The sequence below is a fragment of the Takifugu flavidus genome, chromosome 20, assembly GCF_003711565.1.
Source record: "Takifugu flavidus isolate HTHZ2018 chromosome 20, ASM371156v2, whole genome shotgun sequence".
NCBI classification, from domain to species: Eukaryota; Metazoa; Chordata; class Actinopteri; order Tetraodontiformes; family Tetraodontidae; genus Takifugu; species Takifugu flavidus.
In genome coordinates this window covers 2,166,417-2,188,242 of record NC_079539.1, presented here as the reverse complement: position 1 = coordinate 2,188,242, position 21,826 = coordinate 2,166,417, and the positions used below count along the sequence as shown (strand labels likewise).

The 21,826-nt window shown below is 43.8% G+C and overlaps 2 protein-coding genes and 2 non-coding genes across 6 annotated transcripts; 1 reads left to right on the top strand and 3 right to left on the bottom strand.

Moving 5' to 3' along the window:
• Window positions 1–1,767: 1,767 nt before the first annotated feature.
• Window positions 1,768–12,929, bottom strand: LOC130517404 (fibroblast growth factor receptor 1-A-like). Of its 3 annotated transcripts, none has more exons than XM_057019252.1 (18): window positions 12,702–12,929; window positions 12,338–12,443; window positions 8,384–8,537; window positions 6,224–6,325; window positions 5,943–6,115; window positions 5,747–5,870; window positions 5,474–5,664; window positions 4,669–4,813; window positions 4,381–4,571; window positions 4,155–4,300; window positions 3,924–4,045; window positions 3,715–3,825; window positions 3,450–3,640; window positions 3,237–3,359; window positions 3,074–3,144; window positions 2,864–3,001; window positions 2,635–2,740; window positions 1,768–2,556 (listed from the first exon to the last, which is right to left on the bottom strand). In XM_057019252.1, exons 3-18 carry the CDS (start codon window positions 8,490–8,492, stop codon window positions 2,473–2,475), a joined length of 2,127 nt encoding a protein of 708 aa, XP_056875232.1. In that variant the 5' UTR covers window positions 8,493–8,537; window positions 12,338–12,443; window positions 12,702–12,929; the 3' UTR covers window positions 1,768–2,472. The 3 variants fall into 3 exon arrangements, with proteins under 3 accessions (XP_056875232.1, XP_056875233.1, XP_056875231.1); XM_057019253.1 differs by having other exon boundaries at window positions 12,338–12,526; window positions 12,702–12,926; XM_057019251.1 differs by lacking the exons at window positions 12,338–12,443; window positions 12,702–12,929 and adding an exon at window positions 11,039–11,373.
• trnai-aau (transfer RNA isoleucine (anticodon AAU)) lies at window positions 11,932–12,005 on the top strand. The gene has a single exon. It is a non-coding gene; the product is annotated as a tRNA-Ile (tRNA).
• Window positions 12,217–12,290, bottom strand: trnai-aau (transfer RNA isoleucine (anticodon AAU)). The gene has a single exon. It is a non-coding gene; the product is annotated as a tRNA-Ile (tRNA).
• A 4,070-nt stretch (window positions 12,930–16,999) lies between the features above and the next one.
• On the bottom strand, window positions 17,000–21,658 carry kctd9b (potassium channel tetramerization domain containing 9b). The gene is made up of 12 exons (XM_057019135.1): window positions 21,489–21,658; window positions 21,187–21,308; window positions 20,864–20,907; window positions 20,510–20,603; window positions 20,372–20,430; window positions 20,164–20,292; window positions 19,324–19,391; window positions 19,138–19,233; window positions 18,770–18,919; window positions 18,582–18,687; window positions 18,351–18,484; window positions 17,000–18,267 (listed from the first exon to the last, which is right to left on the bottom strand). Exons 1-12 carry the CDS (start codon window positions 21,534–21,536, stop codon window positions 18,151–18,153), a joined length of 1,167 nt encoding a protein of 388 aa, XP_056875115.1. The 5' UTR covers window positions 21,537–21,658; the 3' UTR covers window positions 17,000–18,150.
• Between the last annotated feature and the right edge of the window lie 168 nt (window positions 21,659–21,826).

Here is a 21,826-nt window from a genome sequence, read left to right as displayed (position 1 = left end):
GAACCAACTAAAGTTAAAATCTGAGGGTTTGGCACACACAAAGTCCAGATTGTATCCTCGTTATTACATTTCAGTCATTCATATGTTATTAACACTGGTACAGAGTTTGCATATCTGTGCACTTATGGTTTATCGTGCAAATTCAGTGTGTGCATGGAGCTGCACATACTGTTTGTTTTATTGACATCACTGAGGAGCCCCTCCTTAAAAATGCCAGTATGGGAAACATCAATGGAGCTTTTGTGCAGATCGCATCAAGAAGTTTGATTCTACTTATGTTTGCCTCTTTGAATATGTTAAATACTAATTTTCTCATTTATTACTGTATTGCTACAGTCATAACTGCTTCACATTTTCTTTTTGTTTACATCATCCATCATTCATCCATCTATCATAAATATTAATGATACGACACTAACAAATTGCTTAGATTTAGGAAAAGAAATCACATGTTTAGGCAACAAGGAGAGCACAGTGTGGCCACGGTACATCACATATTTCTGCTGGGGAACTTCTCCCTCACTGTGCAGAGCTGGAAAGAAAAGCAGAACACTTCATCACTGTCCTGTGTTTGTCCTGTGTTTGTCCTGTGTTTGTCCGGGCTTGTTGGCTCTGAGGTGGAGGTGATAGGTGACACCACAATAACTCCTCACCCGGCCATCTGTCACCACGTAGACTGACCCACAACGGCTCCTCACCTCTGCGTTATGACCCATTAACTCCCATCAGGCACTGACAGAGGGATGCTCAGCTTCCCCCGCTTCAGGGTTGTTTATCTCCAGCAGGCACCGGGGTTGTCCCTGCTGACAGCTGAGTGGGCAGGTGTGAAAGACCCCCATCCCCAATGAATTACAGCTGTTTTCTGTGAGCGCATCCGAATCTGCAAAAACCAACGAGGTGTTCTGACTCTGCAGCTCACAGAAAAAGCTCAACGAGCAGTTTTAGAGCAAATGTCAACAGACCAGCGAGCTCACATCATTATTGCTGCTGTTGGAAAAGTTTCTGGGGACTTTTACCCAGCCTGTTCAGAGTGTATCTGCAGGAGGAAGATTTCCTGGAAAGAAAAAAAAAGAGCTCACGGAATGTCAGAGATCTCTCTGGGGGAAACAGATGGTATTACTGAGCAACGAAATACACCAAAGCCCCGGTGATGTAAAGTCAGCCAGCGGCTACACGGGGAATAAAATGTCCAGGACAGAAACACATGGGGTATGGAACATCAGACTTAATGCAACATTTCCTCTCTGTGGGAAGAAAGTGTTGTAGAAAAACACCAGCCTGTGTGTGTCTGTGTGTGTGTGTTATAAATGGAGCATTGGGATTTCTCTTCCCACCATTTTTCATTCAGGACGATGCAACAAGCGGATGTTTCCTGCTGGAGACATGCCACCATCGAGGAGCAATATTAAAAGTTGACATGTTTCTGAGGCTTATTTCTCCATCTTTGGTTCAGGATGATGCATTTGAGCGAAACCTGTGGCGCATGAATAAACTCTGGGACATTAATCCACATAATTAATACACAGGATCGTGAACATGTGATTTCTGTTTAGTTTGGAGACTTCTCTTTCTATTTATACCTCTTTAACCACTCTTTTTTCTTAGTTTTATATGCTGTGAAGGCTGATGTGGTTGGAAATACAAGACATACTTCGGCCTCATGTTTTGTTCACTCAACTTTTTCTCTCAGTGGACTTTATGGCCCAAATTCCACCTCCGATTATTTCAAATCGCCGCTTTAAACCTCACAAAACGTCAAATACTAGATTAAAAGTATGAAAAAAGAGATTTAATACTGTTAAACAGTTGTTTTACACATTCAACTGAAAGCTTTTTTTGCAACCGGTTGGCTGTAAGCAGCAGAATAAGTGCAATGTTAAAACTGTACACTGGTAGAGTTTTTGGCAGCAAAACATTACTAAAGGACTAAGGACATAAGTGGACTGAGAAATATACAAATATACAAATCAAGGATGGGTAATGAAAATAAATACATGAATAAAATGCAAAAAAAAATATCTATAAATATGTTTCCCTCGGAGCAATAAAAGACTGCGGGTAACATTAACATGAATGTGGTTTCTTTCGCACGTTTATCGTTGTATTTAGAGATTGTTGTCGATTTTTCCTTTGTTGTTCGTTCCATATTTCCCTCTTAAGTCCAGCTTTGTATTCAGTATGTATCTTATTTACAATATTCACATATTAACATTCCAAAAGAAGTGAATCCCTCTCACAGTCTCTGTCAGTGGGTGAACTCAATCTTCACGCCCTAAATGGGCGCAACGCTAGATAAGCAGCTTGCTGAACGAAGCCTTGCTGCGGAGTCCAGCCCAGTCCAGCTGTTTCTAACATCAGGCCGTTGCTGACAGACGAGGGTAAAGCTGCTCGTCTCCGAGAGCCCGGCTGCATCTGCGACTGCCATCGGGAGAGGAAACAGGAAGAAAGTGACAGAACAGGTCCTGGGCCCGTCTATGTGGTGTTGAAAAAACCAACCGAAGCAGAGGGGTTGACCTCTGAGTACTGAACCATGGGAACGGCCAGGTCCAGGTACTCCTGAAAAGGACGACAGAGGCTCAGAGAGGCCATTCAAATATAACAAACAATTGAATCTAAATTCTAAAATGCCTTTACCTGGTTAGCCATGAGAGAAAGCATGCGGTCTAAATCTTCAACCAGCTGCTGGAACGTTGGTCTGCGGGATGGAACAGCATGCCAGCAGTCCCTCATCATCAGGTACCTGATCAGACACAACGTTAGAGGTTAAGCAAGATAAGTTATTCAGTACAGAACATCATCATCAAGATTCTGATTGGATGGGAGATTACCGGTAGATTAAATTGGAGTGTGTTGATTTACTCACAATTCCTGAGTGGAGGTGGCAGGTTTTTCCATGCGATGTCCCTCTTTTAGCAGCTTGAACAGTTCCTCCACAGGGACTCCGGGGTATGGGGACCCCCCAAGGGTAAAGATCTCCCACAGCAAAACCCCAAATGACCATCTGCAACATGATCAGCATTCTCAGATTAGTGATGAATCACAAAATGGCTGCACACCAATGCTGAACACTCACACATCACTCTGGTGGGTGTAGATGCGGTCGAATAAAGCTTCTGGTGCCATCCACTTCACAGGCAGACGACCCTGCGGCAGCATGGAAATGTCAGTCAGACCAACAACATGCCCGAGTCCATGTTTGGAATTTATAATCTTTTTTGTATAAGCCCATATTTCACATTTGTGGTCTTCTTGTAGTAGTCGATGTGGTGGACATCCCGGGCCAGACCGAAGTCGGCGATCTTCATCACATTATCTTCTGTGACCAGCACGTTCCTGGCTGCCAGGTCTCTGTGGATGCACTGCACAACAAAGAAGGTGCACGTCAACTTGCAACATGCATCAGTGATGCTGAACGACCGGCTGCGGCAGAATCAGACATGGAAGCGGACCTTCTTTGATGCTAGGTAAGCCATTCCTCTGGCCACCTGGTAAGCAGCAGAAACCAGCTCCATGATCTCCAAACTGGCCAGAGAAACTGGCCTGGAGCTGCTCCAGTACTCCAGCCCGGCTGGTCTACGAGCGCGGAGGTAATCCCGCAGGTTCCCCTTTGAGGCGTACTCCACAAGCACATACAGGGGCCCTGGAGACACAGGTGAGGGTTAGCGTCTGCTCATCCCGCACGGCTGCCGCCGCACACGCACGTGACCGGCTCACCATCCTGTGTGCACGCTCCCAGCAGGTTAATGATGTTCTTATGTTTGCCGATCATCTTCATCATTTCCATTTCAGAGATGAGGTCAGCCCGGTCCTTCTCTGTGGCATCCGCTGCACAACAAGGTCACATGACATCAGCTTCATACGAATGTTTTATTGTGGTACATTAGCAGGAAAAATAAGTTGGGGGGGGGTTCTTTGTTTCTCACCTTTGAGCATTTTTACAGCCACCTTTGTGAGACGTGTGGGTTTGTTTTTGTCGAGCCCAACAGCCTCGGCCAGAACCACCTGGCCGAAGCACCCTTCCCCGAGAGGCTTCCCCAGCGTCAGCCTGACGTTTGCACAAGCAGCAGACGGTCACGATTACCAACAGCGTTTGCACTCTTAGCTACACCACTACAAGTATGCTGAGCAACAGAGCTCTGTCTCAAAATGGCTACCTTTCACGTGGCAGCTCCCAAATCGGATCGTAGGGAAGTTCGCACTCAGACACTCCCATCAGGATGGTGGTGGCTGCACTGGGAAGACGAGACTGGCGAATCAAACACGCCCCAGACTGAAGAGAGGAAGAGGACTCAACTGACACCTACAAACGAAGAACAACCATATGAGCTGTGTTTCTTTATAGGGTCATTATAGAGCATCATCTGATCAATAACTGGTTACCTGTCTCTTTAGAGGAATACTCTTAGCTAGCTTCTGCACAGCGATCTGGCTGCTAAAGTCACTCTTCTTTGGGGCACAACAGAGTCTGCAGAGGACAGCTGTGGCTGTGAGGATCATCACAAGGAAAAAGCCAAGGCAGTAGATGAAGATCTCCAAGTATGTCTGAGAGGGCAGCACAGAGGGCGGAGCATCTGGGGCAAGACATGAGAGCACAGTTAGGACCAGGACAGGGTCACGCTCTTGGTCTCACTCTCATACTGGAGAGGACGAAATGAAAATGTAACGCACCGTCGACCACGGTGAGCCAGGCAGAATGATGAGAGACTCCGATGGAGTTCCCAGCCAGGCAGGTGTACTCCCCGGAATCGTTCAGAGACACGTTCCTCAGCGTCAATACTTCCATGTCTTTGTCTGTGGTGTTCAAGCCTGCCGTCTGAACAGAGAATTGGGAGGAGAAATCAGAAACACTCTTTCCGGTCACATTTCTGTGGTCTGGTTCTTTGGTTTCTAGCGAGGACATAAACGTTAAAATGACCAACCAAATACAGGAGTCCATTTGTAGAGAGATTCATTAATGTCTGTAGGCAACTGTGTTCTATGCCACGTAAACTCATATCTAGACCGTCCAATATCTATGTTGGTGAATAACTGAGATTCAAGTACACCGAACTGTATTCAGGTAATAGATGAATGGCTTGTGGCTCCACTCCAGACGTGACGGAGCGCAGAGCCCGTGTCTTTCATCATGGTGCAATAATACATCACAGATGTGTTTTTCCTCTGTCGGACAGGGAACAAACAGGGACTGCTTCAAACAGGAAGATCAGTGCGCTCGCTGAATAAAAACAGATTTTATATGGCACAGAGTTGCTATTAAAACACATGGATGCATGCTAATGAGAACAAGGATGAAGTACGCACACTTTGCCAATTTAAGAATTCTGTGGGGTCCAATAATAACATGTCCATGGAACTGCGACCAAGAAAGCTAATAAATGAAGAAAATCTAGCAGCTGTTGATCCACAGCCGGCTGTTAAGTGTAAAAGTGACCAACTTATGTTATAACTAGTGCAAAGATTCACGTGCACAAACCTTGAGAACATGGATATGTGGGAGTCCGTCTGGTCCCACTGTGCTGCCATTGACCGTGATGTGTTTGAGCCACTGGATGTGCGGCTGCGCGTCGCTGAACACGCGGCACACAAACGCCACATCGCTGCCAACGACTGCGGTTTGGTTGGCGGGCAGACCGAACTGCAGGAACGGCCTGTGAGGAGAGCGCTCTGGAAGACCAAGAATAAACACCTGAGGTCCACGTCTGCGTGGAAGCCGTGTTTGCTTTTATTAACGAGGTCGTTTTCTTACCGACTACGTCCAGCACGTAGGTGTGCTGCAGTCTCCCGTACTCATTCTCCACCACGCAGGTGTAGTTCCCTTTATCAGAAGGAATCACTGACTCCATTATTAGAGTCCAAGTTTGGCCTCTGACCTGAAAGGCACAAAATTAAATTAAAACATCTAGTTTGATGGGGGGGGTCTCTTGGTTTAGATAAAATCGCACCTTGAAACCTCCAATTCTCTGGTCCTTCCTGAACTCTTTTCCATTCTTGTACCAGCGCAGAGAGGGGACGGGGCTTCCGATGGCCTGGCATCTTAATTTTACGGTCTTACCGACAGGAACGGCGTGGAGTTGCTTTTCCATCTTTTCCGGCATCACCCACTGCAGCGCCGGAGCTGGTGAATGAGGCGAAGATCAGAGTTAGTGTATGTTCTTCCTGCAGGGCCTTTAATCAAGGCAGCAGCAAAAGAAATAAACATGCCGAAAAGGCAACAGAGGCTTACAGTTGAGCTTTTCATTGCTGGTCGACAGCTCGCTGGATAATTTATTTTCCTCCGAGGATGACTCATCGTCGTCTTCATCTTCCGAGGATTTAACTACATCAGCTGCGAAAGAAGTCAGATGTTTTAAAGCTGTGGCGCAAACCCAGTTGTGTGCACACAGGATGTCAGATCTTCTTAATGGGAGTCTCAGCTTCCCCTTTGGCAGACATTTAACCGGTTAGTGGATTAACCTCTGACGCCTGACCCCGGCTCTGCCGTTGAGTCCGACTCCGCTGCCAGGCAGAGAGGAGCCGTCGCCACAGCGCTGCGCCATGCAACCACTTCCTGAACTTCAGAGACCTCCTCCCTCTCTGCCGCAGTTATTAACAGCATGCAAACACCACACGCGTACCCCCCCCACCCCCCCTTTAGTTTCTGACAAGCGGGCTGCTTTTCCTTTGAACAATTGTGAAAGGAAAAATCCCAGCTATTACCAAAATAATCCCTTTTATTATAGACTCGGAGTAACAAGCTACATAATAATTCATCATTAGAATATCTTCTGTCCTAAAAAAAACACCATTCATTATTAAATGGTATCTACAAGGCCTGGCGGAGGAATTCTGAGTATTTCTCTACATAAATATAGCTCTAAATTTTAAGTAACAAATGAAAGTTTAATATTCTTCTACATTTGTGGACAGACTATGTTGTCTCGTTAGACAGGGCAGGGTTTTTACAAGAACTGGCACTCACAGGAGTATTTAACTGGTTTTCTCCTCAGACGGCGAGAGCCTACAAGAAGGGAGCGGTTTGCTTCCCAAAGACCATCGCTTGAAAGAATACAACGGCCTGGTGGGAAATTGAAAGCAGCCTTTGTTTATGAAAAGAAAGGCTAATTTTAATGTGCTCTTTGTTGAGGGAAAAAAAAACAACAAGAATTTATGGGCTCCAATACAGCAGTATCACATATGCTCAGCTGCTGTCCAGATGGCTGGAAATAACCACAGCGTATAGATGAGTGTCTGGCACAAGCAGCTATGGAATATATACACACCTGTGCATGTAAAGATAAACAGGAATGAGTGCGAACGCGTTGCTTTCTTGAGCTGCCGCTGTAACACTGCAGACTGTGTTGCAGCGTCTGGACAGGATACACAGACCGTAACCAGCGCCCTCGGAGCCAACGCTTTGGTTACGCCATGAAACTCGCTTTAACCAGTTTCAGATGTTTGAAAAGCATCAAGCCTCGAAAAAGTCACTTTCCTATTAAAGACATTTAGTAATTGGACGCTTTTATAAGCGTTTTTATATAGCTCAGGGGCCTGAAACATCATAACCACAGACATGAAAGTGTTCTGAAACAAAAGAGCAGAAGAAAAGCCTGACCCAGACGTGCCAATTTGAAAAAAAAGAGCCCAAAACGCTTGGAACTGTATTTAACTGTCTACAGAGGCAGAGGGACAAACGGAACAGAAAGGACAGAAAGACGCTTTCGCTTGAAAATATTGAGCTACTGATTTTTCACGGTTTTGTAAGAAAACTCAACTGAAAGCTACTAAATTTTTTTCTTTTGGTTCTAGCGTGAAGTCACCTAATCAACCATTGTGTAGCGCAATTATCTAAAATGTCTACAGCTGGATTAGAGACCCCATCTCTGCCTCAACGCCGTTTAGGTGAAGAAATTCAAATATAAATATAACCCGATTTACTCATTTCAGGCAAATACAGTGTTTCAGTTAGCCAAACGGTCGTGATGGAATGGTCCAAAACCATGCACCGGTGAGATTCACTCCGTAAACATGCACATTTTTGACTGAAAATCGATCCGTTTCAGTAAGACATCCTCCAACGGTGTCCTGCTGTGACCACAGTCCTGGTCTGCCATTTGTACGAGTACACAGGAAACACGGCTTCGAGCAAGTGTGGTGACATCTGTGTACACACACAAGCCCAGGTGACGTCTTTGGATTCCTGACTCATCTAAACAGCAACCCAGAGCTCACATATATTAAATCCTGAAGTGAACTAAGCCCCATCAGATGCTCCAGAATCTGTAGACATCTGGTTTTGTTCAGAGGGCTTTTCTTTTTTAAATCAGGACTGTGGCGGTGACCAAAAACCACATTTTAATATTTTCGCCGGCCAGTTTTATTGGCCGACATCTGTGAAGTGTCTCACCAGTGTCTGTCCTCTCTGTGGCCGGCCTGGACTCAGACCGAGGAAGCTGGACCAGCGCAACCAGCAGGATGCACGACAGCAGCAGCTGGGAGCGGCGGAAGGGAAACATGGCGTCCTGGCTGGAAAATTCACGGCAACTTCGACTTAGATCACCCTGGAAATGAAGAAGAAAATCAGACGTGGGGGATTCCATCAATCCTTTTTAGATTTCTCCCTCTTATGACAATCACAACACAAATATTCCCAGTTTTGTCACCCTGAATTCGCCTCGGTCAGCATATTCAAATGCGGTGTGGATGAAGAAGAGCAGCAGTTGGAGGCCAACACTCTCTCACACACTCGTGCAGCTGTTTGTCAGCGTAGGTGAGAATGTGGGGCTGAAGAACCATCCATCAGCTTTTAGCACCTCCTGACCTCCACCCCCCAGTTCACCTGTGCCTGCTAAATATCTGTCAAGTGCCAAACAAAGCAGCACATCTATTAAATCCCTCTCTCGGTCTCACACACACGCACACACACCCTAAACCAAACACCATTTGCTGCATGTGTCCCCACAGCACTGTTAAACTACTCTGACTGGTAAACGCATTATCTCTGGTCGGGGGGATGAGGAATTTTTGGCAATTGCCATGCATATAAATATAACGATCGCATTCATAGATGGTTAACTTAGTCACGGGGGAGCCGTAAGGACATTCATTCCAGCAGGTCACTCCTCATCATGCTAACTTCATAAAGGAGATATACACCAGCTTCATTAAGTCAAGGACTCGGTGAGCTGCCACTAAAACCCTGAAATCATCGTCAACCATCGACACCAGTCTGTCCTTCAGCTTCACTCTGCACATTTAAGCACGTGAGGAGGACGCAGGAGGCGGCACCACTGCATACAAATGATGCATGTAAAACCTTTTTATGATATCGTGATTAATATGTGTTTATTACTCAGGCAGCTTTTTTATTAGCTTTTATACGAGCGTTTGATGGCTCGATGGATTGCTGTGAAACGCTCCACTCCAAACCTTGAAAACGTTTTTCGCTCGGGCTCAAAAGTGAAGAGCACATTGAAAGGGAAAGGTGGAAAATTCTCTTCCCTCCCACACATTAACACACAAACACACAATGTTGACATTTGTGGTGCGGTGACGACACTAACTTGCACTTTCTTATACTTTTCTGGGACTCTGCTGAGATTTGAATGTAAAATCTCCCATAATTCATCAACATGTACTTTGAAGACAGTAGATTTTGCATGCTAATGTACTCGCTGCAGTCTGTCAAGTGTTCAGATTTTTAACTAAGTAGCAGTTTTAGTTTAACACACACACTTCTGTGTGTACCAGGACTGTTGGCATGTCACAGTGAGCCCGGACTGGTTGACAGGGACCCATCACTCGAGCAACAATGATCCAGTGTTTCCATTGCCATGAATCATGTCAGCTCACAGCGTCGCTCTGACCACTCGGGAGATGCGTTGGAACGTTGTGGAAATTATTTTCTATTATTTCTGAAGATCAACCACCGCCGTTGGAAAATCTAATTCCCCTCCTGCTCTTGAACATCCCGAGCTACCTACACACCAGATTATGCAAACTCCAAATAGCTGTTATACCGACACAGCAACTACAGGCCTGATTCAGCAACCAGTCTCCCATCTGAGCTGGAAAACAACATTCAGCCAGTTCCAAACAGGAAGGTACCGTGCTGATTCGGAGGTAAGCGCGAGGAAAATAAATGTGAAGTAAGGGCTAAAGGGACTGCAGTGCTGTGATGTCTGAGTAAGCACATATTAACTGAACTTAGAGAATCATCCTGCAGTCACAGCAGCCATAAACTGTTAATTAACTCCAAAGCAATCTATTACTGGTTATTGTTTTATTGCTTATTAAGGAATCCTGCAAGCAAAAGGTGCAGCAAATAAGAGGGACAAACGATGATCAGTGGGTGGTTATTATGGGGGGTTGATATTATGAAACCGTGTATTTTGAATTGACTATTCAATTGCTCAGCGCTGATTTTGAAGAGTGTGGTTTTGAACTGCCCAAACCTGTTTACATTAGACCATATGACAGGTGTTCTACACTGTGAAAATGTGCTTTACATTGTTTTTTGTAGCAAGAAATAAAATCAAAATGCTTCAGTAGTTCTTGGGCTTTAACCAAACGTTCAATGCAGTTTTTCCAACTGTATATTTGATGGACACATGCTGCTTTGGTAACATGATATAAACATTAAAGATTATATACGTATCTTACTGATTACTGGATTCTTCCAGCATAATATATTGTAGAAACTTAGATAATGTGCATTAAATACAAAATAATAAAACCTGTTTATGTTTTAAAGTTAATTACCTTCCAAATTCCGAAGAACATGTCGCTTTCTGTACTTTGACATTAAATAAACTTGCGGTATTGACTCGTAATCACATATTTGGTTTAATTTCCTAGCTTAGCCTCTTAGCTCTCAGTAAGTTAGCCTAGCCTGGAAGAATACTTGTAAATTGTAGGCAACAAAAGACACAGCAATCCAAGACATAAAGCAGTCCCTGCCGCAAACACGCACATCCTTGCAGGTTAAAACACCAGCAAAAGTCATGCAACTGTAGCACAAACATGACATTGGAGGTGAATCTGAAGGTAAGTGTGTCCATACCTCAGTCTGGCTCTTTTATCCAGGAATCTAAGGTTGGCTAACAGCGTTAGCGGTTCTGCTGCTGGCTGGGTTCAGACTCCCAGACTGAGGGAAACTTTTCTTCTCTCCTCCTGTCTCAACAACTGCACCAGCCCCCAGACATTTACCATTTAGGAGTCAGCCTTTTAAACTCGCTCGGGTTCCCGAAACTACTGCACTCCTGCAGGACTCCAACAAGAGTCTCAGAAAAAACTTGGGAAAAGTGCCCCCCCTTTCCATTAATACCCCCGTCTCTCTGCGCCGACAATCACTCCAGTTTCCTCAGTTAGAGCAATCAAGCTGCATGCCAGGACCTCCCCCAGGAGAGTGTGTGTGTGTGTGGTGTGTGTGTGTGTGTGTGTGTGTGTGTGGTGTGTGTGGTGTGTGTGGTGTGTGTGGTGTGTGTGTGTGTGTGTGTGTGTGTGTATTCACCTCCCCCTCTTTATCTCACCGATTTCCTCTCTGTGCAGGATCTTCATGGTCTGATGAACTTAACTGTTCCAAATTGTTTTTCGAAAACTATCTTTTCCATCAATGTGATCCACAATCATCAAAAAATAGATTTTGTTTTTTAACCAGCTGAGCTATTTACGTTAAATCTCTACAGTGGACATGTACTCAAAATCAAAGATCAAAATAAAGATCTGTTCCCTCAGGTTTTTACACCATGAATTATTAAAGCTCAACACTGAGAATGAAAGATTTTGTGTTTCATGACGGTACATTTTGTCCAGTCGGATCGCGTTCATCATTTCACGTTGCAGTCAAAACATTAATTATCTCTAAAAGAGTTGGTACTGAATCATACAAAATAACCCATTAGCGATGGGTCCACAAACCGGAAGTGGCTAAATACTCGGCGTCGGGGCACTCGTGGCCGGTTAGCTCAGTTGGTTAGAGCGTGGTGCTAATAACGCCAAGGTCGCGGGTTCGATCCCCGTACGGGCCACTTGGTTTTTTTCGTTCTGTCGACGTCAAGCATCCGAAAAACGCTTCTTCAACAGGTTAAAATTCTTGTCGTCAAGGCACATTAAAAGTTACTTTATGGACAGTTGAAGCTCTTCAATGATTTGAGAGAGAAGGAGCGAGAAACCTTTATCTTGGATAGATATTTAAAGATAAAGGTGTCATTTGGATAAAATGCTGCCAAAAACTTGACCTGGCCCGTACGGGGATCGAACCCGCGACCTTGGCGTTATTAGCACCACGCTCTAACCAACTGAGCTAACCGGCCGTGGGACTCAGTATACCCCCGTCTCTCAGTTGATGGGTGATACTCACTCTGAAGCTGATCCGCCTCCCACCAGTAGCTCCTGCACCACCTCCACTTGCTTCTTCTCCACACTCTGGTACTTTTTCAGCAGTTTCGATCTTCAGAACTTTCACCCTGGTGAAGATCACCAAAAAGTATTTTTAATTCTGCTCCAATGTTCTTCACACATTCATACATCAGTATTGGATGTGCAGGTCCTTAAGTGCAAATATGGAGCGGATAAACATTTGGAATAGTTAACATTTTGGTCTTCAGATTATATTACAATGGTCTAATGAGACATACAATAGTTACAATAAAGATCCACTACATTTCCTGAAATATAAAGCTTATATTAGAGCTGAGTACCGAGTTTGATCTGGATGTCCTCACCCTTATTTGTCCTTTTTTAGACCAAAAACCTCATCAGTCTCCACTTCTTCGTCTTCCAACTACCCCTCACCCTGACTCTTACCCTATCTTTAACTAAAACACAAACATAACATTAATCTTAAAACCTTCCAATCCTAAAATATTAAGTCTTAATCCTCAAAAGCCTCATCAACAGTGTGACGACCAAAGTGTCCTCACTTCCCAAAAATGTCTTTTTCCTCACAGAAGAAGCGCATATTCTGGCCCTCAATACGTAACATGCACGTAGAGAGAGACATTAGCATAGTGTGAACAATGCATCTGAATGTTCCTATCTGGATCTGGGGTATGTGGTTGTCCTCAGAGGGCTGAGACAAGACGCCTATTGTTCGCTTTAGTGGCATCAAACAGACGCTTTTGTCTTGTTAATCTTTCATTTAGCCAAATGTTGAAACACAGCAAACTTATGGGGAACTCTAATAATACAAATTGAAGCGTTAATTGCCGCCCCCCACTGTTTTATACAAAATTATAATTCTGCTGTCGACAACTGTAAGTGAGGTTTTAGGAACTTTGAGGAATCTGTAAATGTTACATGCCGGAAAGGGCACTGAGAGACGCCACGAAAAGGTCAAAGTCAGCGATTGTTCCGTCACTCTGAAGTAAAGGCTGTATTTAATACTGGGAATATTATTTCATCACTGTGGTGAATCAGTGGATGATAAAAAACATGCTGTTGTCCACGAGGATGTGGGCTCGTTTCCTGTTAACTCTGGCTTCTGCCGTTGCTCTGTGTTATTTTTCAACAGCTTTCGGTCTTGTGCAGCTGAAGGCATCTCCACTTTCCTCAATAAGAAGGCAGAGACATGTTTTATGCTTCTCTTCTACTTGTGAAGACATTGTAGTTAGACAGCAGTGGCTGCCCTTTAATTAGGACTGCAAATGACTTATTATTTTCTGCATTAAGTTATTCTACAACACAAGGTTGATAGCATGTTTAAATAACATGTTTTATGCTGGTATTTGTCCTGTTATTAGCAAAAATGCACAATAAATGTAACGTAAAAGTAAATATAGCACATTCAGTGAAACCATATAAAGCAATCAACAGCACAGAGTGGCCCTGCTCTTGTGATCTTAAGATGCCAATTATAAAAGAAAGGTCGACAAATTGTTACTACATGTATAAGTATGTGCATAAAAAAGTGGTGCAACTTTAGATGAAAAGCAGAAAGCATAACACAGAAAACATCTCAAAAACATCTTTGACACACATGTTATTGACATGAAAGCCTGGCCTGCTTATTTACCAATTTACAGCATATACGGACGTGATTTCAAGTCCTAGTTTGTCATTTTGAGGGTTCCTTTTTAAAAGCAGAGGTCTCTGTGACTTGGTGAGCCACAGAGGGCCCCAGCCCCAGCCCAACTAACTATTGACCCAGTTCAACCGCACAGTCAGACCAGTCTGGAACCACCCAAACCTGGAGCCACAGCCAAACCCCATATTCTGGACAGATGGTAGAGAAGAGCAGAACAAACAGAGAGCTGGAGTCAGAGAAGAGCACATTCTTTGTCTTCTCATCAAGGTCCTGGCAGCAGGCAAACAAGTAGATCCATCACGGACTGCATTCGGCATACATTTAACAACCGGAATAAATAACCGTCAGTCTGACCCTTTTGGCCTTTTTGTAGCCTTTAGACGCTACTTAAACAGCAGAAAACCTTGAAGCAAACTGAAGCTGACATGACCTGAAGGCCATGACCCTCTGCGTCTCCTCCCTTTGTGTCCTTTTCTGTTTCCTCGCCAGGGTTACACCCCACTGCACAGGAACATCCTGAAGGCTTTCAGCAAGGAAAGTGTGTAATTTAGGGACCTAAGCTGCTCTCTAATGCACCAGTCTGGGTGATACGATAATACAGTCTGATGCCGCATGTGTGCAAAAGACCTGCTTCTAATCAATACTCTAAAGGGCTACAACATCCTGTGGAGCCTTTTGGTGCACACATGCCTGCTCTTGCACATCTGCATGCACGCGCACCGTGTCTTTTTAGTGTGCGTGATGAACGCATCACTGACGGGGTCAAAGAGGTTGCAGCCACAGGGACACTTGTGGAGCCGGTCAGCGGTTTTCAGGGTTCCTGGGCGGAACAAAGAGCAGGGGAATGCTGTATTTTCACAAATCCGACAGTTTTGTTGCGTGTCATGGTTAGTGCACGTGACTGTCAATGATGCTCAAAACAGAAGAAGAAGAAGTAAGCAGAGTGTGTGTTTGTGCGTGTGTGTGAACCTCACTGTCGATCCCTGGTCCTCCACTGTCTCCGTCTCCTCCCTCCATAAAAGAAAGAGCGAGTCTGAGACAGCAACACCACAAACTCAGGAATGCGGCCTTTACATAGGCCGTTTTATTCGGCATGAAGAAAAACGCCTCCCCATTGACTTCAGAAAGCCACATCCCACACTCACACACAGACACACACCCACTTAAAGAGTACAACTCGTAAAACACCCACTCACAAATCATACGTCTAAATTAAAACCGGCTGTAATTAAGATTTATTATTTTACAGTGGATGTGCAGGATGAAGCAAAGTTTTCTGGGAGATCTGCAGAGATCATTAATGGGGGTCTTCCTCACATGGATGCATGTGGTAGAGTCATGCATGTGTCTGTGCTTCCATGAAGACAAAGAAAAGGCGAATCTTCGGGTCACTATTAAATATTTTAATGTTCAGTAATACAGGGGGCAGACGGCTTCAGCTGTGTTACTCTTGTGAGTTAAATATGATCAGATTATTCTTGTTGACGCAGTTTTAGTATCAGTTCCTGTGACGTCAGGAGAGCAGATGTGAACACTGAGTCAGTGTGGAGGCTGTATCAGTTACAGAACCAGGCAAGATGGACACCTGAGTGTGGTTTTGGTTCACTCGGAGTTTGCGGGAATTGTCTTTCCGTATCTTTAATGCCTCATGATAACAGCTGTCGTGGACTCTCTTCTCAAGTGGGCAACACATACAGTATATAATGTCGTGCTTTCAGAGCTCGTTTGTTAGAAGTGGGAAGCATACTGGTTTGAAACTCTAAACTATTTTTTATAACAGGATGTGTATTTTTCTCCGCCGGTAATACAAACTGGTCTCTGCAAACACCAGAGCGCCTGAAAACCCTGCAGTGTTGAAACACACAGCCGTAAGGTGTGCAGAGACCGGCCGCTTCAGCATAAACACTTACAGCCCACAGTCGTGTATTTTTTCCCTCCTTTGGAGACCAGACCTCAGCCTGACCACTGAAGAAGTGAAGCGTGTTGGAACATACACCCACCGGTTTCCTATTAGTGAGTAAAGCACGGAAGTGTTGTAATTGGCTGCTGCTGGGACGTGCACATCGGCCAAGTCACAGCACAGCTCACAGTCGATTAGGATGATGGGATAGTCCAAAATAGGGGTCGTTCACATGGGACAGTGATGATGAGCCCACTTCCACAGGAGGAACAGGATGATGACTGTTTCAAAAATAATGTTGCTGCTTAACCGCAAGCCACCAATCAAGCCCCTCCACCCACAGCCTCGTTAAACACACCACACCATTATGGCCACCTAAAAGATAACAGATATGGCTGAACAATGCAAACAGATCCATCATGACCTTTAACTGAGGAGCTCAGGGTGACTGTTGACATACGTTGGTGTGTTTTGGGGGGGGGGGGGGGGTTGGCTATTTTATGTTCTGGTGTTTACAGTCCAGGGTGTGTGTGTGCAAGTCCAGCCCGCAGGAGGATGTCCATCTCCCAAGTTACAAATGAAATGATGGTCTTGATATCAGCTTTTGGATCTGGAGGTTTGGATGTAAATCCACTGTGGTCTTTTCTATCAACACTAGAGCGGAAAAGAGTGGGACCATTTGTGGACTCCAAACCAGTATGTTTATGCCTGCTCCTCACAACCACAGTGCTGGCTGCCAGGGATACAGCTACAGGGGAAATCGCTGCAGTGATCAGAATTTAAATAGAGTTTAAATATTGACACGTTAAATAGTGAAATCTCATGGCAGGACATTAACTCAATTTAAGCCAACATCGCCCCCTAGTGAATCATTAACAGAACAGCGCTTTTCAAAATTTCAAAAACGTTACATTCAGTTGTTACTAAACACCACTAAATCATATTATGATATCAATGATCATTACCATATCAGGGTATTAACCTACAATGTTTTCACGGTGGAGTGAAAATCCTGAAACTCAAGCAATAAAGTAGAAAATGAAGTAATATGAATTGTTACATAATAAATACTACACTCAAACATATATATATATATATATATATTAAAAAGACATTTATTTTACATCATAAAATAGGTCTACACAGCAGAAGAGACAGATCAGATTCAGCACCAGAGACTTCACGTCACATCAGTTTGCATGCAACATGATATTCACCACATTTACGAAAAATACATTTCCCTGCTGCTAATACATTACAAAGCCCAAAGATTACAGCAGTAAAACAGGAGTACAGCCATTTTTACTTCTATACTGTAAAGATGCAGTTCCCTTTTGTCTGTGAGCGATGGATCTGAGACCGTTACTCAGGTAGAACATCAGTAAAACTCTGACCAGAGGTAATACGACTGAGGTGGAACTTGTGCCAAAGACCACAAATGTACATGTTCAAGTTATTGGTTTAGTACGTATTTACATCCATTTGATTAATCTTGTTGAAGGAAATCAACTGAAATTTTAAAAATATATTTTTTAACCATGTTGAACTCAAACAAAACAAAAGCTGAAAGTGCTTCTAACCAACCTTTATTTGCCCATGGACACTTTAGGTGTCTGTTATTATATCCTCCTTTCGGTTTTTAACTGCGTGCATTTCAATCTCTGATAATATAGTTTCCCTTCTCCTCAGCAGTTTGCGCTCATTATTTTCCTGCAGTCTATTTGAAAAGTAACCAAAAATAACTTATGAATGTCAATAAAGTGTTCATCCTAAACAGAAAAAACCCTTTCTGCACAATCAATTTGTTGCTTGTTTACTCCCAACGACACGGGTTTGAAAAAAGGTAGTTCTTACATTTGGTTGAAAAAAAGTTTGGCATTTGTCATTATGACAGAGACTAGGTCACAATACTGATGAAAAATCTGTTTTAAGATAAGGCGTATAAATATCACACATATTTAGAAAGACAAACTGTTCACCAACTGAAATGATCAGACTGCAAAAGGTTCATTATAAAATTACTGTTACGTGTTTGTTCTATTATAATTAAAGAGCTGGAGGCATGCGGAGAAGGCCAGGAATGAAACACTCGACCCAGCCCGGAACAGAACTGGGCCATTATGAGGCATCAGTCATGCACAAGTCACAAGAGCAGCAGAGCAAGTGAGGGATTTGTCCTGTGGATTATTTCACTGCTGCACTGGTCAATACAGAGGAAAAAATAGATGGAGGATGCTAGTTTGTTTTTTTACCGCACGCTCTGAGACATGTGCAGGGGAGTCAGCATCTCCTCAAATATGGCCCCCTTCACATTGGAGCCCCTCAGGTTGGCCTCCTGAAGGTCGCATCCTGAAAGGTCACAGTTCTGGGAAAAACAAACAACACGGGAATGTATCACAGGTTTGCAGGCTGACTAAGGTAGGTCAGCACGACTCGGTGTGGACGCACCTCCAGGTCTGTGCCAGCGAGCGTGGCCCCTCTCAGGTTGCAGTTCTTCAGTTTGGCGTTTTTCAACGTGGCCACTCTCAGGTTGATTCCTGTCATCTGACTTCCCTCCATGTCCACACCCTTAAGATTGGCTCCTACACACACACACACACACACACACACTTTAATATGAGTTTTTACAATAAGCACACCCTTAAAGGCTGGTTTAAAGTAATAAGATCAGCTTTTCACCCTCCAAATTGGCTTTGATTCCAGCAGGATCTTCAAAATTACAACCTCTCAGGGAGGCTCCTTCTGCATTGGTGCACAGCATCTTCACACCCTGCAGGTTAGCTGCCTGAGAGACGAGCGGGAAAAGGTTACTTGAATCGTCTTTCTATGCGTTCAGAAATTTGGAGATGACTAAAAACCGAGCTGACATCCAGACACGCCATGGACAGGTCTGCCCTCTCCAGGTTGGCCCCACTCAGGTTAGCGTGGCTCAGGTTCGCTCCTCTCAGGTTGGCCATCTTAAAGTTGATGTAGCGCAGATCCAGGCGAGACAAATCTGCACCAGTAAAGTTGAGACCCTGAAAAACACCAAATTCCATGTAAAAGACATTTATTATGTCATATTCTATGCATGTGGTAGAAGAAGTTTCTATATTGAGATGAAGTCTTTATTTCATAATCTCATTTCTTTTGCAGTATATAAGTAATTATTTCAAAATAATAATGGCTGACTGTTATTGCATTGTCCACTAAATCTAAAGCATATTTAGTGGGTTAATGAGTTTGTGTTTCATACCTGACAACGCAGCTCTGACTTGGTTGTGGTGGCCAACAGAAATCGAATAAACTCCTTCCGAGTCAAAGGGGAATGATCATCGGGGGGCTGAGAGGACTGAACAATGCAAATAAATATGACAATATATATGACAGACACAAAAAACTCATGATGGGACCAGACCAATACAGTCTGTTTCTTGTGCACCTTTATGAGAGTCTCCAGTTGTTCGGCGAGTTGTTCTATACCGAAGAAACGAGCCTCTTCCAGCACGCCTACAGAGGAGACCGACTGTCAGGACAATGTGTGAGGTTGGTTTTGCTGTACAGTGATCCCTCGCTATATCGCGGTTCATCTTTCGCGGCTTCGCGGATTTTTTTTTTTTTTTTTTTTACAGTGCCTCTGAATCCTGATTGGCTCAGGGGCTTTACTGTTGTCTAGAAATAAAAATTGACGCTGTACTGTATTGATTTTTCACTTGTCAACAGTTTTCGTTTCTGTACATTCTGCCAACTTTACGTTTGCACTTGGTCGCTTAGCAACCATGGTGAGAATGGCCACTGAACTTCAGCGCACGGCACAAGAATGGGACCCTTTGATGAGCGTTCATTGCAGTTCTCAAATATAATTGAAGGTGGCATATCCGTTTATAAAAATCTTCTTGCCCAGAAAAAGAAAGAGCGCCAACAACTGCCTATAACAATGTTCTTCTCTCGGAGAAAGACTCCTGCGCCTTCCGTAGAAACAGACGCTCCAGCGGAGCGGAGTCAGGACGAAGAGGCACAGCTGGGACTGGGAAATACGCGAGTGACAATGTTTCCAATCTTGTACAGTATTACTATATTAAAATTATTGTTTTAAACAAAGTTTGGTCTTTAAAACATGTTTTGATGTTTGGTTTCATTCTACTGTTCGTATTGCATTGTAAAAAATTTAAAAAAATAAAGTTGCTACTTCGCGGATTTCCCTTTTCGCGTGTTACTTTTGGAACGTAACTCCGCGATAACGAGGGATCACTGTACACACCCTTGAAGGTTTTTATCTCACCCAGAGGGTTGATCCCTTCGTTGATGATCAGCTGACCGTGTCTCAGATAATTCAGAATGGGTTCAAAGTAATCTGGACTCCGGTCGATCAGATAAGCCCCCTGAGAGTCCTGCTTGTTCCCCCAAACATCTGAGTTAAATATGATATGAATTAGCGGTCAGGAACAACCTACTGCATTCATGAGAATTTTGGTTTGGAGTTTTGTCACCTTTTTCTTTGAACATGTGAGCCAGCATACTTTCAGGCTCTTGACTGACCAGCGTGCTCCTACAAAAAAAAATCTTGCAAATTCAGTCCTCGGCTGCTTATTTGTGCAATTTTGTGAGCTACGACGTGTCAGGTGTACCTTGTGGTGGTGAAGCAACGGCCGCCAACATTAAGCGTCAGCCAATCAGTGTGTGTCTGGCTCTTCTCAGGGCCACTGAGGTCTTCCTGGGGCTCTGAACAAAGATGATACAGTTTTAAAATGACTTTACATTTGGATTGTCAACTGATTGTTCATCTCTACTTATGGATTTTAGGTAATGAGGAAAATAATCGGACTGTACAACAGATAAATCCTCTACTGCTGTGGCTAAAAACAGCACCCACCACAGGTTTCGTTCCAGCCACATTCACACATGACTACCAGACCATAAATGCTTTATTTTTTGACAAAAACAATCGTAATACTGTATCTCCACTAATGCCTCAAACTTACCCTCACATAACTCTCCTTCTGATATGAACAGCACATCATCATCCCTGCAGGTAAAAATTCAGATTTCATGATTCATGTCTGATGGTGCAAAAGAATAACTTTATTTATTAAGCTAAATGGGCTTAAAATATTTCCAGACCCCTTAATAGCTGATAGTGAACTACTGATAGTCTATATTTTAAGAATTCAAGTAAATCACATGAGAAATTTACCAGTAAAGATGCTAAACTCGAAGGGGAGCTCCTGCTCTTCTAAGTACATGCAACTGCACATCAGCCCATAAAATTCCGCAGATAAAAAGTAAAAATCTCTCCGTTTTTCACCTGATTAATGAAATGTCGTCGATGAGGCCGCCGTTCCCGTTATAAACACTAGAGGCTCTTATTCCCAGTTTGGAACTGGCCACAGACAGTAAATCGTCTAGAGAACCGTACACAGCCACCACCTGTATGATAACACATCAAAACACACCAGCTCACAGTGTAAGAGATTAACTTCTATACATAAATAATAAATAGGACATGAGCTCGGAACAATAGCGAAGGTGAGCAACCTTAATTAGCCCTTTATCTTAGCACCAACACAACATGCTTCCAGACACACAGTCAGTCGCATCTCCTCCTACCCTTCCGTTCGTGGTGGTTCCGTTGACAAACAGCGTAACTCTTCGCATGATAAAACGCCCTCAGTCACGTCTTTTGTCGAGTTTAATATCATAAAATGACATTAAGGTCTTTGGCTACAACCCATTTCCTTTCTTTTTCCTGACACCGCTGAAACCCGAGGGAGGCGAAATCAGCCAATCAGCTGGTCGGAAGAAAGACAGTGGCCAATCAACGACAAGGAAAGGCGGGGCTACGACGTCACACTACAACTTTGAATTTAAAGAAATACATTTATGTTGGTTTATTTGGTATTTCAGGTTAATTTCAGTCATTCCTATGTCGTCTGTTGTTGTACAAG